The 15,693-nt window shown below is 36.3% G+C and overlaps 1 protein-coding gene across 2 annotated transcripts in view; it reads left to right on the plus strand.

Moving 5' to 3' along the window:
- The window catches only part of NUFIP1 (nuclear FMR1 interacting protein 1), a 43,022-nt gene extending 28,007 nt beyond the window's left edge, over window positions 1-15,015 (plus strand). The window contains exons 8-10 of one of the 2 annotated variants that reach the window (XM_002914962.4): window positions 6,493-6,609; window positions 13,105-13,322; window positions 14,725-15,015. In XM_002914962.4, coding sequence (XP_002915008.1) covers window positions 6,493-6,609; window positions 13,105-13,322; window positions 14,725-14,841 — 452 coding nt within the window. In that variant the 3' untranslated portion in view covers window positions 14,842-15,015. The remainder of the gene's footprint in view (window positions 1-6,492; window positions 6,610-13,104; window positions 13,323-14,724) is intronic. The other variant, XM_034665200.1, reaches the window with a different exon arrangement.
- Window positions 15,016-15,693: the final 678 nt, after the last annotated feature.

A 15,693-nucleotide genomic window follows, 5' to 3' on the forward strand; every position in this document is an offset into this window, starting at 1 on the left:
TAAATGTGGAAACCTTTACCTATGCTGAGGGTCAAAGATGATTATGTAAGTTTTGAATATAAAAATCTTACAATTTAAGTTATACATTTATAATATTATTCTTTAAGGAAAAACCAATGATCAAGTTAGGGTAACTTAATTTTGTAGGAAAGATTTCATTTAAATTTATGTTATCCTTTACCTGGGATTTCTTCTGGACGTTTACATTTTCCAAATCGATGTTTAGACCGTTGGTTCTTCAACTTTTCACTGCAAGTATAGTTACAGAAAACGACATGTGCCATTTTTTCACATGCCCAGATAGTCCCAGCATGTCTGCTCTCTGATCTGTCAGTGTGACACTTGTTTGGAAGCAGCTTGCTTCTCTCTGGGCCTCTCTTGCTTCTCTCTTCTCTCTTGCTTCTCTCAACCTTAAGACCAGTTGTTGTGCCCATTATTTAGGTTGTTGTTGGCAGGGCAGCATTGCAGTGATGTGGCCCTGTTCATGCTCTCAGGTGGCAGTTAATACTTTTCATCACTAATTTCACTTTTAAAATGACGATGTCCTGATGCCTTATATTTTTTTTTCCTTTTTTTTGGCTCAGAACCTTATCTGGATAACAGCATTCACATTTTAAACAACAGTTCTTTTTTTTTTTTTTTTTTTTTGTTTTTTTTTTTTTTTGACAGAGATAGAGACAGCCAGCGAGAGAGGGTACACAAGCAGGGGGAGTGGGAGAGGAAGAAGCAGGCTCATAGCAGAAGAGCCTGATGTGGGGCTCCGATCCCATAACGCCGGGATCACGCCCTGAGCCGAAGGCAGACGCTTAACCGCTGTGCCACCCAGGCGCCCCTAAACAACAGTTCTTAAGGATATTCACAGATGTGTTTCATATCATGCTTAGAAAATCAGTATTTTTTGTGATAATTGGTAGTATGTGAACTTTCATTAATTGTGCAGGTGCTTTAAACTGGGGATTGATATTGTTTCAAAGGGAAAGCCTGTAATTTGAGTCTCCAAATTAATCAGTTTTGAATATGGCCTGTTTTCACTAGACGTCCTTAATGGTGCCGTTTTTTATTTATTTATTTTTTAGTTCCTTGTATGTTCTGCTAACTATTGTCCTCTAGGTGTTGTTGTTGTTTTAAATTTTTTTTTTTTTTTTTTTGGTATTTCATTAGGTAGGGCCACGTTTATTTTGTGGCTGTTGTTTAAATGTATATACAACATGTTTTATGACTTTCCTGACCTGTGGTTTTAACAAGTGTTGTCTGAGCTAGAAAGCGAAGAGCTGGTCAGTAAGGTGCATCAACCATCAGTGACTGAAGTGCCTTCGCATTCACAAAATGAAAAAGATCCAATTTGTTATTCACTCATTATAGTTTAAATATCGCTATTGTCATCGAACATGGGGGGACATCAGTGTATGCACTGACATTAAGCTAGGTGGGCTTCTGGTGTTTAAATGTAGATGTTAAAATAAGAATATAAGCTAGCCCATCAGCTGTCAGGAATGCTCATTGTTAATGTTTGTTTTTGAGAGTTGGAAATCATAAAGCAAGGTTTCCATTTTTTAGGGTGACTTTTTCAACATATTGCGTTTTCTTTAGGGTACTTTATCTATAGGTCTTCTTGGGGCTAGAGCATGTAATTGTGTTTCAGTTCATAAAGGCAATAAGAAATAGTAAGGGGATGAAGTGGGGAGAGACAAGTAAAGAAATAAGCTGTAGAGGGGCGCCTGGGTGGCGCAGTCGTTAAGGGTCTGCCTTTGGGTCAGGGTGTGATCCCAGCGTTCTGGGATCGAGCCCCACATCAGGCTCCTCTGCTAGGAGCCTGCTTCATCCTCTCCCACTCCCCCTGTTTGTGGTCTCTCTCTCTCTCTGGCTGTCTGTCTCTGTCAAATAAATAAATAAATAAATAAAATCTTAAAAAAAAAAAAAAAGAAAGAAAGAAGCTGTAGAAAGAATCCAGACAGGAAGCTTTTACAATTAGTGTTTATACTTACACAAGATTTACAAAGGGCGTTTTTTGTTTTTTGTTTTTTTTCCTTCTCATGTCAGCAGGGATTTACTTGAGGTCCTACATTCTGCTTGTCCACCATTGTAATTCAGAGAAGTTTCTCTGAAACTTCAAGAAATTCATAGTCCAGTGATAAATTTTAGATTAATATATATATATATTTGGTCAGAGGGCACATGATGGGTATGTATGAGATAGAGAGGTGAGATTTACTCTAAGAGAAGTATTGCTAGGGTTTTAGCAGTAAGAGCAATTATTTGAGCTGGTATTTTGTAATCATTTTAAAGTTTGATTTTATCATCTTCATTACTCCTGTCTTTATACTGGCATTTTTAGTTTAGAGAGGTGTTTTGGCTGTTTTTGTTAAAAAGTGAATGAATTTTCTTCAGTATTATTTTGTCAGCCAGTAAGTGCCTTCAACGTAATCTTTCCAACTGCTGAAAATGCCTATATTTGAACTGCTAGTAGATCCAAGGGACTTTGGGAACAGCCCCCCCTTTTTTCAGATGAAAAGTCACTTTAAAGGATGTTTTGATAGGGCCAAAAGGACGATACCTCTTTTCAAAGTGTTATTATGTGTCATGGATTCCTGAAACATAACTGAGGGAGGACGACCTAAGGGAGCAATTGTTCATTTGTGTGAACTCCTAACTCTTACCCATGGGGAGACATTCCAGTATAGTGAACTTTGTGACAGTCCTGGTAATGAGTATGCCAGGCATCCAGATTGTGGTTCTCCAGTTGAAGAAACCAGGGCCTTTTGGAGAAACGATTGATTGTAGAGCTGGGACAGAGAAAATAACAAAGTGAACCTAGAGCATCTTAATAGTGCCAGAAGGTTAGAAAGTGCTCAAAAAACCATCAGGATTGTGGCATGTCAGAAGGATATAGGGACCAACTGGAAAATGCTCCAAATAGCCAAAGTTGGAACAATTCAAGCCACAGAATAAATAGTAATAGATTATAACCCAAAGAATAAAATAAATATCAATGAGTCTATACTGTTATAAATAAGAAATGGGGAGGGAGGGACAGATCTTTCAGAAAAATTCTAATTAATAAATGTAGAAGAAATGAAGGAAACAAAAAGTCACCATTAAAATACCACAGTAATAATTGTTTCAGGCGAGACCTGATGAATAATAAAATTAGTGGCAAAACTTTAAAACAGGGTATTTATGTAGTTTCAAAATATCTCCCCTTAAATATTACTTACTATGGTGGTTTTAACATGTCTAAATTTCTTTGATATTCCTTACTCTAAGACGGGGGAGCTTAATTCTCTTCCCCTTGAATGTGGGCTAGACGTAATGAATCCTTAAAAAAAAAAAGAATAATGAAAGAGGAAAATCGTAACTTTATAGCAAAGAAACCAGGCAGAGCACCACGAGCTCAAGGTTACCACCACTAGTAATAAGTCATGTTGATGTCATGGACTCCTGGTATGATGCGATGAGAAGGGCACTACCTAAAATCCATAGCCTCTGTGTAATCATCAAAAAACATCAGATATTGGGGCGCCTGGGTGGCACAGCGGTTAAAGCGTCTGCCTTCGGCTCAGGGCGTGATCCCTGCATTATGGGATCGAGCCCCACATCAGGCTCCTCCACTATGAGCCTGCTTCTTCCTCTCCCACTCCCCCTGCTTGTGTTCCCTCTCTCTCTGGCTGTCTCTATCTCTATCGAATAAATAAATAAAATCTTAAAAAAACAAAACAAAAAAAAAAACAAAACAAAAAAAAAACATCAGATAGACCTTAGCTAAGGGCCATTCTACAATAACTGACCAGTAGTCTTCAAAAGTGTCAAGTTCATTAAAGACAAGGAAATGCTGACAGATTGTCACAGATTTGGAGAAGACACACATAAGAAGTCATGATGACTAAATGCATAATGTGATATGATGGCTTAGATTCTGAAGCAAGAAAAGGGTATTAGTGGAAAAACTAGTGAAATCACAATACTGTAGTTTCAGTAGTATTACACCAGTGTTAAATTGGTTGCTATGCTGTGCCATGCTTATGTAAGGGGGAAGCTAGGTGGCAGGGTATATGGAAGTTCTCTGTACTGTCTTTGCAACATTTGTGTAGATCTAAAAGTGTTTCAAATATAAGGTTTTAAAAAAGGGGAAGGCGGGAAAAGAGGGGATATGTAGGCCTATTAAAGCCTTGCCCTCCACTTCTCGAATTGAATTGTAAGGAAACACTTTCCTCCAGGGTTTATTTCCCTATGTTTTTCTATTATGTTCTGATTATAAAAACAGAAAAAACTGAAGAGCATTTTAAAAAACCTCTACTTACAGAGACAGCCATTGCTCACATTTGTTATATATCCTTTTAATATTTTTCTTATTACATGTATATGATTTTTAAAAATAAAAATGGAGTCACGTTATTAAAGGAAAGAAAAAAGAAAGAAAGAAAGAAAGAAAGAAAGAAAGAAAGAAAGAAAGAAAGAAAGAGAAAGAAAGATGAGCTTTGAATCCAGACAGAACTAGGTTTGTGTTGTGGCTCTACCTTTTCACAGCCCTGTCGTCTTGTACCAGTTAGCCTTTTCTGAACTCGTCTTTACTCATTCATGCAACAGTTTGTTCTTCAAATATTTGTTCAGTACTTACGTACTGTTCTAGGCTCTTATGATACAGTACTGAACAAAGTCAAACCCTTTCCCTCCTGCAGCTTGTACTTGTTTATATCAAAGTGCATCAGATAGTTGTTTAGAGTTTTGCTATAACAGGGAACAGAGAAATGGAACCATAGCTGGAAGAAGACACTTAATAGCATTATTATTGACCATAGAGACAGTTTGGTAGGATGGCTTCATGTTAATAAAAGTCCTTTAATAAAAGGACTTTATGTATCTGTAGGAGAGATTCTAGCCCATTAGTTAAGACTTGGGATTTGGAGTCAGGTAGCCCAGATTTAACTTTGAGCCAACTGTTGTCTACTTTTGTTACCTGAAGGAAAAGTTACTCAGATTCTCTGAATTTTGGTTTCATCATCTGTAATTAATAGTGAAAATGATACCTCCTAAGAATTAAGCAAGCTCATACTTTTAAAGAGCATTATAGTCAACTGTACTGTGCTTTTCAGTACCTCTCTTTGGGTCTTAGAAGGAAATAATAGTTTGGCTTATCATCATTCAAACAGTGAGATGAGCAGTCTCCATATTAATATTGTTGTAGACTTCTGTTTAGTCCACTGGTAATTTGTATGTAGAACTGCATTATTTTTCTTTCCCCTTATTAATTCATGAGAAAAGATAATAAGTTAGCTTAAAATTGATAAGGAGCAGTTTTCAGAGGGTGTGGTGCTGCGTAGCGTGGATGGGTGGAGGAGACGGTATTTAACTTCATCCACCGGCAGATGGTAGTTCCATATTCATACGGAAGTAAACCCCATTCCTACTGGCATGTTTTGTTTTCCCCTGGACTGACTTGGTGAATGTTAAATGCTGTCTTGAAACGTTTCATATTGGTTGTGGATTGAGCTGGTACATTACATAGACAGGTTACTTCCTGTCTTCATTCTTCAGTCAGGCTTTATTTTTTATTGGTTGTTTAGAATAGATTTAACACATTTTAAGAGCTGCCAAAATCAATGTAATAGGTGGTGTCCTGAGGCTACAATTAGGCTCACTGGGCTCTGATCAAACCCTACCTTTGGCAGGCTCTTTGGTATTGGCCAAATTCTCTGGCTTGGCTTGTTTACTTAAGTTCTTAGAAGTTCTAAATAATAAAAACTTCAGGTGAATTCATTTCAGCATTACTCTTTGACTATGCCTTTATATATAGAATGGTTTAACTATTATTTGTGCCCTTGAAACCAGTCTTAAAAACAAAAAGGGTAGGGCGCCTGGGTGGCTCAGTTGGTTAAGTGTCTGCCTTGGCTCAGGTCATGATCCCAGATGGAGTCCCACGTCGGTTCCCTGCTCCACAGGAAGTCTGCTTCTCCCTCTGCCCCTCCTCCCATTCGGTCTCTCAATCTCTCTCTCTCAAATAAGTAAAATAAAATAAAAAACAAAAAAAGTAGATATTTTTATATTACTTATTCCTAAATCTAATTTTTATAGTCAATCATCCTAATCCAGTGAAGTTAATGAATTTCTGGCCTTGGCCTTCCTTCTACCTTAATAAAATTAATTAATAGCACAATAGCCTAAATAAAGTAAAATAAATTAGTAGCGAAGACTGTATAATTAATTTAGAGAAGGCCCAAATTCCATAACCTGTGGAGCATGGCAAGTAATTGAGCTGTGCTACAGCTTCCATTGGCCTCTGTCTTCTCTCTGGGGCAAGTAGATTCTCTGACCATGAAGGTTTAAACCAAGGGAAAATGTTCAGGTTTCCTGAATTTTGTTTTGGGGGCAGATTAAGCAAATGATCAGAAATGACTTTCTTTTTACTAGCATGTGAAGGGGGGGCTGTCAGCTTTCTTTTTTATGCCGGTGGATGTGGTTGGTATACTGTTTTACTTCTTTCCCGCTCTGTTTCAGAGTCTGATAAAGAGGAGAAGCCACAAGGTACTGTCATACCCAAGGAAGTGACGCCAGCCCTGTGCTCACTCATGAGCAGCTATGGCAGTCTCTCGGGGTCAGAGAGCGAGCCAGAAGGTAAGTCATGGCCTCATTTGTTACAGGTGGGTGGGTTTCGTTCAGTTGCTGTTTGAATTTGATGTACACGGTGCATCAGTAACATCCCTTCCTGTGTGTCTTTCTGAGGACAAGATGTGTCAGGCACATTCTTTATTTAGTCTTCACATTTTTCGTTTGATGTTAGCATGGGATAAAGGAAAACTTGAGAAACGAGTAAATGTGTTGCTAGTCTAGGAGAAAAAGGCCAAAATAATATAATGACAGACTAGGAAGAGCAGCAGAGAATATTCCATTAATGGAATCAAAGAAAATTCTAAAAGAGCAAAGAAAGTGCAAAGAAAGTTAATTTCTTTTTTCTACTCTCAAGAGCCATTGTCGTAACATGTTTATAGCACCTTTGTTAGGTGAAGAGAGGTCCTTTGTGACAAAGTGAATGACAGAATTCCTTACATGTATGTAGAGCATTGTTTTTTATGGGGCACATTTACATAAATTACCTCATTTGGAGAACACAGTAACCCTATACTTGTGTCAAATTAGCCTGTGTGTTTTAAAGACTGGATGAAATGGAATTCTTTCAGGGTTCTTTCTGAGAAATCAGTGATGTACAGGATACATGTCTAACCTTTAAAGATGACAACAAACCAGCTTAATCTAGCATATTTTTTGGGGGTCACCTAAAAGTTGTGAGTATGTTTCTGATCTGTTGTAGCGTGGCAATTCTAAACCTAAGGTTCATATAAATAATTAGCATATGTTGAGTGAATAAGTCTGTGCCCTTCTGTTGTGGAAACCTGGCTTTGCATGGTCAATTTATTTGGGCTTTACCAACCGTGAGAGAATTCATGTGTTTGTGTCTCTGGACAAGATGCGTAATCACAGTAGGAGCTGAACTGAAGATAAGAGTACAGGGTCTACAAGTGAGTGTGTAGAAAGAAGGGAAGATTTGAGTGTAATTGGATAAAGATAGCGGCACTTTTAATGTTGTTTAAGCTAGGAATAATCACTGTTTGTATAGTTGGAAGATGTTGAAGGAGAAAGAGTTGGGATTTAATATGAAGGATAATGTTTAGATGTATCTGTAACGTAGGGGTTTTTTTCTTCTTTTTTAATGAACCATGGTTTACTATGGTAGCTGGTTAAAAGCTACTTGAATTTTGAAATATAAACTACTTTGGTTTTATCAGAGTATTTCTTAACAGATGGTTACCTCTTCTTGTTTTTATTTTGATTTTAAGAAAACAGTTTTTATTTCTTTACTCTTGTTTCCAGTACACTGATATGAAGATGGAGTTATTCTTTAAACACATATTACATTTCCTGCTTATCGCTTGTATTTATGACAGGTGATAGCAATGAAAGCTATTACCAGATTACTGAATGTTACAAAAACAAGCTGCACTAGTGCTCTCTTCACTCTCTCTCTCTCTGTTAAGATAAAACATTTAATACTTTCATTCTCATGTCTTTATTTGCGCGCACACAAGCAGGGGGAGCGGCAGGCAGAGGGAGATGCAGGCTCCCTGCTGAGCAAGGAGCGCATGCGGGACTCGATGCCAGGATCATGACCTGAGCCGAAGGCAGATGTTTAACCAACTGAGCCACCCAGGCGCCCCTCAGGTCTTCATTTTGAGGCTGCCACCATTTTTAAATTAGAAGGAAGAAAGGAAACCGGGAGGGATCTTTGAGTTCCCACTACTTCATTTGTAGAACCTTAAGCTTAAAGAAGACAAATTTACAAAGCTAGTATGTGGGAGAGCTGATGTAAAGCCTAGGTTTAGGGACTTAAAAATCTAAAAAAAAGCCAACTGTATTGTCTTTCATTATAGTCGTTCTCTGTGTTACATTTTCTGTCTTCCTGCACAGAAATGCGTAGTGTTTTCTTATAGATATTATCTATTAAAAGATAAATTTTATTTTATATGAATTTATTTTTACTAATTATCTGAAATCCCCTGTCTGAAGGAAAAAGCCCTTGCTTTACATTCCTAATGCTTAAGAATTATTGTATGTATTTTGAATTCAGCTTTATTAAGCCATCCAGGTCACTAGCAAGTTTCCAACTTCCATTGTAAATTCTGGGCTATAGGATAGGGTATTGACACATAGGGACTTTGGAAAAAATAAACCAAAGAAATAAAGTGGGCTTTCTCTGAACCATGAAGTAGCTTCTAGACGGCTGCTTATTTAAGTGGATTCTAAATGGAGAGGAGCTGTTTGATGCCTCACAGATTTTAACACTTGTGTCATCATAGTTATGATCTTTCTCAACTTAGGAATTAATACAAAGGTGTATTGAGGATCTAAACATGGCTAGTGCTTTTCCAGAAAGAGTTTTAAACAAGGAAGGGGCCCCTCAAGAAAGACTGAAGCAAAACAAGAGGCTCTGCTTGGCTCTGGGGACGTCAAAATCATTAAGATACACATAGGAAGGAAAATGTCAGTGAGTAATACTTCCAGATGGGTTAGTTTGATATCTCTTCCAGATTTTGCATGTTCGTTTTTTGTTTTTGTTTTGCCATGTTAGAAGTTAAGCGCAGTTTTGTAGCTCTCCAAAACTGTTTTTTTCAAACTGGTTTGGGCTATGACTGGGGTCCTCCAAGTTGAAAACTCAGTTTTAAAGGCCACAAATCAAAAAGTGTGATTTATAGGTTTGAAAAAATTCAATGGTTATATTTTAAATTCATTTGGATTGGTAAATATGGCATTAAAATATGGTACTAAGCTGGGAAATGTTGTGAGCCTCAAGAAAAATATAAATGGTCCCAGTTCCTTATTCCTTAGCAGAAAATTGACAGTGTAAGCTCTGATTCATTTGACTTTTGTATTCCTGGATTGGAAGATCAATACTTTTTTTTTTTTTTAAAGATTTTATTTATCTGAGAGAAAGAGAGAAACCATGAGTAGGGGGAGGGGCAGAGGGAGAAGCAGACTCCCCACTGAGCAAGGAGACTGTCTCAGGGCTCGAGATCCAGGACTCCAGGGTCATGACCTGAGTGGAAGGTAGAGGCTTAACTGACTGAGCCACTCAGGCGCCCAGAAGATCAATACTTGAAGGGGAAGGAAATAAAAAGTAGTACCTTGGTTTTTCTTTTTGTCTTTTGTTATTCCCAAAGTTTTGAACTCTACAAACCACTTTGAATTCTTTGCTCCATTCTTTTATGGTTCCATTTCTCTAATTGTTTTTCTTTTTTCCATCACTTTGAGGGCTCATCAAACCACTCTCATCGTAGCAATTTTTTTTTTTTTGAGATAGCATGCATGCGCATGTGCACTCAGGTGGGATGGATGGGGAGAGAGGATCTCAAGCAGGCTCCATGCTCAGCGCAAAGCCTGGCATGGGGACTCAATCTCACAACCCCGAGATCATGACCTGAGCTAAAATCAAGAGTTGGGTGCTTAACCAACTGAGCCACCCAGGTGCTCCGTCATAACAAATTCTTGTATAGTGCTTATTCTGTGTCAGGCCGTTTTATGTGCTTTACTCATTTAATTATTGCAATAACCTCATGAAGCAGCTGCCATTATTTATGGGGATATTTAGGCAGAGATAAGTAGCTTGCCCCAAGATCACAAGTAGTATGTGATGGAACTAGAGCTTGAACAGTTTGGGACCAGGGTTTGTGCTTCTAACACTACCCTGTACTTCCCTTCAAACATAATTAACACATTTGGTCCTATGTAACATTTGGGTGTAAAGGTTTTGAGGGATATGATTAGACTCCTACACTCTTGTCCAGGCAATTGAACCCAGTCTCCCAGCGTCTAGAATTGAAGTCTTTATATCACATCAGCTTATCAAAAAATACAGAATAACCATTTTAGGGATGAGAGGAGGGGAGCCTTAAAACTTGTGAGTTTTCAACTAATCATATGGTTTTTCTTCTTTATTCTGTTAATATGGTGAAATACATTGATTGATTATCAAATATCAAACCAATCTTGTATTCTTGGAATAAAATCTACTTAGTCATGGTGTGTTACCTTTTTAATACATTGCTGGATTTGATTTGCTAATAATTTATTAAAGATTTTTACCTCCGTGTTCACGAAGGATTATTGGTTTGTCTTTTTCTTTTCCTGTAATGGATTACTTTTCTCTGGATTTGGTATGAGTTGGGATCTGTTTCTTCCTCCTCTTTTTTAAGGATTTGTGTAGGATTGCTGTCATTTTTTCTTGTTTGTAGAATTCAATAGTGGAGTCATCTGTACCTAGCATTTTGGGGGGGGTAGATTTTAAATTATGAATTAAATTTCCTTAATAGATATAGGACTATTTAGGTTTTCTATTTTTTCTTGTTCAGCTTTGGTAATTTGTGTTTTTCAAAAAAATTTGTTTCATCTAATTTGTCAAATTTATTGGCATAAGGTTGCTCACAACATTTTCTTGTGATATCTGTAAGATCTATAGTGATGTCCTCTCTTTGATTCTTCATATTATTAAATGGCATTTTTTCCTTTTTTCTTGATCACTCTTGCTAGCAGTTTATTAATTTTATTAATCTTTTTAGAGTGAACCAACTTCTGGGTTTATTGCTTTTTCTCTATTGGCTATTTCTAATTCATTGATTTTCACTCTGTTATTTCTTCCCTTCTCACTCTCTATCTCATATAGTGGAAGTTCAGATAATTGATCTTAGATTCTTTTTCATTTCTTTTTTTTTATTTTTGATTTTTTTTCTCTTTTTTCCCTTCATTTCTAATAAAAGCAATCAAAGCTATTAATTTACCTCCATGCATTGCTTTTAGCTGCATCCTACAAATTTATGTTATGTTTTCGTTTTTATTGTTTTAAAAATATTTTCTAATGTCTCTTGTGATTTGTTCTTTAATACATGGGTTATTTAGATGTATGTTGTTTAGTTTCCAGAGATTTGGAGGTTTTGTAGATAGTTTTCTGTTAATGACTTTAATTCTGTTAACGGTCAGAGAACATACTTTGTACACTTTCAGAGTGTTTTTGTTTTTCCAGTTTATTGAGACTTGTTTTCTAGCCTAACCAAGTGAATGCTCATGTGAACTTGGCAAAAATGTATATTGGGTTCAGTGTGTCAATTTGAGTTGTTAGTGGTACTTAGGTCTTCTATATCCCTGCTCATTTTCTGTTTAATTGTTCTTCAGTTACTGAAAGCAGAGTGTTAAAAGTTTCCAACCTTAATAATGGACTTGTCTATTTCTTGTTTCAGCTCTGTGAGCTTTTGCTACTTGTATAGTGAAACTCTGTTATTAGGTGTTATTGTTTTGCTTTCTTGCTGAATTGATTTCTTTATCATTATGAACTGTCCTTTGTCCGTGATTATAGTCCCTGTTCTGAAGTCTCCTTTGTCTGATACTGATATAGCCAGTCCAACTTTTTTATGATTGATGTATGCATGGTCTTTTCTTTCTCCTTTTACTTTTAACCTGTGACTGGTCACAGGCAGTCCTTGCTTTGTACTTCCTTGGTAACTGAGATTTAGTTTCAGTTCTGTTTGTGAAAGCAAGAACTGCCTATAATTTAAAGTTGGTTTCTTGTAGACATTATGTAGTTGGTCTTGTTGTTCCCCACCAGCCCGCCCCAGTCTGACCACTCACCCTTTTAAGTGGGATGTTTAAACTATTTATATATATTGTAATTATTGATATGGCTTGTTTCTTCTTATCTCACCCTTTGTTCTGTTTTCCTTCTTTTCCTGCCTTTGGATTTATGCTGCCTTATTAGGGCAGTGCAAATATGGGTTTATTCATTGAACCTCTTTGTTTTACTTTTTAGGAGTTGGTCTATCTAGAGTATATAGTATGCAACTTCAACTTATCACAATATACTTTCAGTAATATTATCTCACTTCATATAGGATTTAAGAATTTTATAGCAATAGGGGCGCCTAGGTGGCACAGCGGTTAAGCGTCTGCCTTCGGCTCAGGGCGTGATCCCGGCGTTATGGGATCAAGCCCCATCAGGCTCCTCTGCTATGAGCCTGCTTCTTCCTCTCCCACTCCCCCTGCTTGTGTTCCCTCTCTCGCTGGCTGTCTCTATCTCTGTCGAATAAATAAATAAAATCTTTAAAAAAAAAAAAAAGAATTTTATAGTAATATACTTACACTCTCTTTTTCCCCTCCTCTGTGCTGTTGTTACTAGGTTTTCTACAGATTTTATAAATTCCACATACATTGTTACTGTTTTTGCATAGAATAGTCAGTTATCTTTAAAACCTATTTTAAATTAAAAAAAAATATCTTTTGTATTTATGCACATATTGACATTTCTGACACTCTTCATTCCTTTGTGTAGATCCAAGTTTCTATCTGGTATTGTTTCCTTCATAGAGATCGCTTTCTTTAACTCTTTATGGTAATCTCTTCAGTTCTTGGCAGTTATATTTCCAATTTGAAAAATATCATACTACATTGAAAATGCCTAGTTTTTATTAATAAGGGCCAGTATTATGGCTGCTGGGGGGCAGTATTATGGCTCTTTTGGAAGTTTACCTGTTTTTTGTTGTTATCTTTGTATTTGTTTTTCATTGCACGTAGAAGCTCCCATTAAGACTGAAGCAGACATTGTGGTGGCAGATGAGGTTCTTCCGAGCAATACTCCGAGGAGCCCAAGTCCCAGTGTTAAAGTGACTGTTAGAAAGCACGAGAGCCAAAAGAAGAGTTTTAAAACGACAAACCCTAAGAGGAAAAAAGATTATCACAACTATCAATCGTTATTTGAACCAAGGACACGCCACCCATATCTCCTGGAAATGGTAAATGATTTTTCTTTACATTCTAATCTGTGTTCTCAGATGATGAAGATAGAGCTACTGGGTTTCTGCATGGGTTCATGCGTGTGTGTTTTTAAAGTTTACCAAAGACATTTGCTCCTTGAAGACTCATTTGTGTATCTTAATTTTGAAGCTGCATTTGGAATATAGCCAGTGTTCAGCAAATGTGGAGTAGTTACACTTTTCAAAACTGCTTAAAATAAAAGAATCTATAGATTTAACTAATTGGTAAGGAAATATGTATTGAGGTGTAGTGACATTTTTAAAGTTTCCATTGAAATCACAACTAAATAGAAAGGCAGACTGAAGGGAGAAAGAGGTTTTTATGTGTTTATTTTGTGCGTTATTGACTTTATTCTTAGAATGATGTGCTGAAAAATCTGTTTCTTCAGATTTTAAAAGAGGAAGAAGCACATCTTTTGATTCTAAGTAATGGACATGAAGCTGTTCAAAGATGCCAGTTCTTTCATGCTAAAAGTAATAGAAAATATTCTGAAATTTTTACTAGAGTTGTAGAACTATTGACAATGTGTGAAAGTTGTTTTAGCCCTGTCACCTAAGTGTTTATGCTATAGCTGAATTGTTCTGTGGCTACACTCTTTGAGGTGTTACATGTAGACACAGTTACTTCTGGTTTAAATTGATCGGAAATGGGAATCTCTATTTTGTAAATTTCAGTGCTTATGTAAAGTAAATTGAATTTTCAAAATACCTTGTAAGTGGTAAATTAAGTCATCTCTTCGCTGAATGTTCATTCCTTTGTGATGTTTCTAAACTAACTAATGACATCAGAAAATAAATCGAATGATCTTGTCCTTTTTGGCAAATCACATATGATTCCTTGGTTATGGATTTCTTCTCAATACCAGGGATTTTTAGATTTCCTTCAATTACAATAAACACAAAAATGAAAAGTTGCGAAAGTCCAGAAATGTTGGGATTTTTTACTGCTGGTTTCATCATTACTGTATTTACTATATCTGTTTATCAGTTTCTGTACTGTTTGTAAGTTTGGGTGTAGGAGGGTCCTCCTTGACATGATTTGTCGCTTAAAGAATTGCAAACTTTTAAACCTGTATTTCCTGTCCTTTGTTAGATACTCCTAGAGAGGACCCCAAATGTGAACATTTGTGCTATTTAAAAAGCTAGATAGTCTTGGTATACGTTAAAAGGAAATGTTCTTGTATTATTTTTTGACAAAATAATTTAAAATATATATTTAAATATGTATTATATTATAAATATATTATAAATTATAATAAGTATAAGTATATATCTTTATTGTTCTGTGTTCTTTATATGGGAAGACACATATAATATTTTAGATTGTGTTTCTTGGATATATTTTATTTACCCGCTAATCATTTTATTTATTATTTTTTAGCTTTTAGCTCCGGACATTCGACATGAAAGAAATGTGATTTTGCAGTGTGTTCGATACATCATCAAAAAGGACTTTTTTGGACTTAATACTAATTCTGCAAAAACTAAAGATGTATAGGTATCTGATATTTCAGCATCATGTGACATAGTCCCATCCTAAAGTTAGTGGAGGAAAACCTTTAAAAAAAAAAAACTGGATTCGTAATTAAACTGTAGACCTCATGGGATATTATGTTGGATTTTTAATTCTTTCCTTTGAATCTATGCAAATAAATACCTAACTGATTTTTAAGACTGTGTCTGTATTGTTGGGGTTGTGCATATTTGCTGGCAGAATTCTATTTTTATTTATGTTTATTTGTATGTATTGCTGTCAGGTAAGAAAGTCTGCTCAGGGGACAGTTAAGAATCGAAGATACTGGGACGCCTGGGTAGCGCAGTCGTTAAGCGTCTGCGGGATCGAGTCCCACATTGGGCTCCTCCGCTGGGAGCCTGCTTCTTCCTCTCCCACTCCCCGTGCTTGTGTTCCCTCTCTCGCTGGCTGTCTCTATCTCTATTGAATAAATAAATAAAATCTTTAAAAAAAAAAAAAAAGAATCGAAGATACTGGTTTAGTAGTAAAGAAAAAAGCTTTAAAAATGTTTAATTCAGCTAAGCAAAATGGTAGGTTAGGGAGAGACGTATAGTCGTTTTGTTTTTAATGCAGGAGAGGAAGAATCATTCTTTAACTGTAGCAAGGGGGTTATTTAAAAAATAAAACATATCAAATTAATACACTCAGAAAGTCTTAAAATTTAAGATTTCCGTGTTTAGTTCAAAGGGCATTTTGAAATTCATCTATTGGCACTGCTTAAGTAGTTCAGATACTGAATTTGGAATATTAATATAGATAAGTCCACTGTGTGTGTTTAGATTCACTGAGAGTGCTTCTTTTGAGTATGGTTCAAAATTGGACCTTTTTAATTTCTCT

The sequence above is a fragment of the Ailuropoda melanoleuca genome, chromosome 7 (assembly GCF_002007445.2).
Source record: "Ailuropoda melanoleuca isolate Jingjing chromosome 7, ASM200744v2, whole genome shotgun sequence".
NCBI lineage: Eukaryota > Metazoa > Chordata > Mammalia > Carnivora > Ursidae > Ailuropoda > Ailuropoda melanoleuca.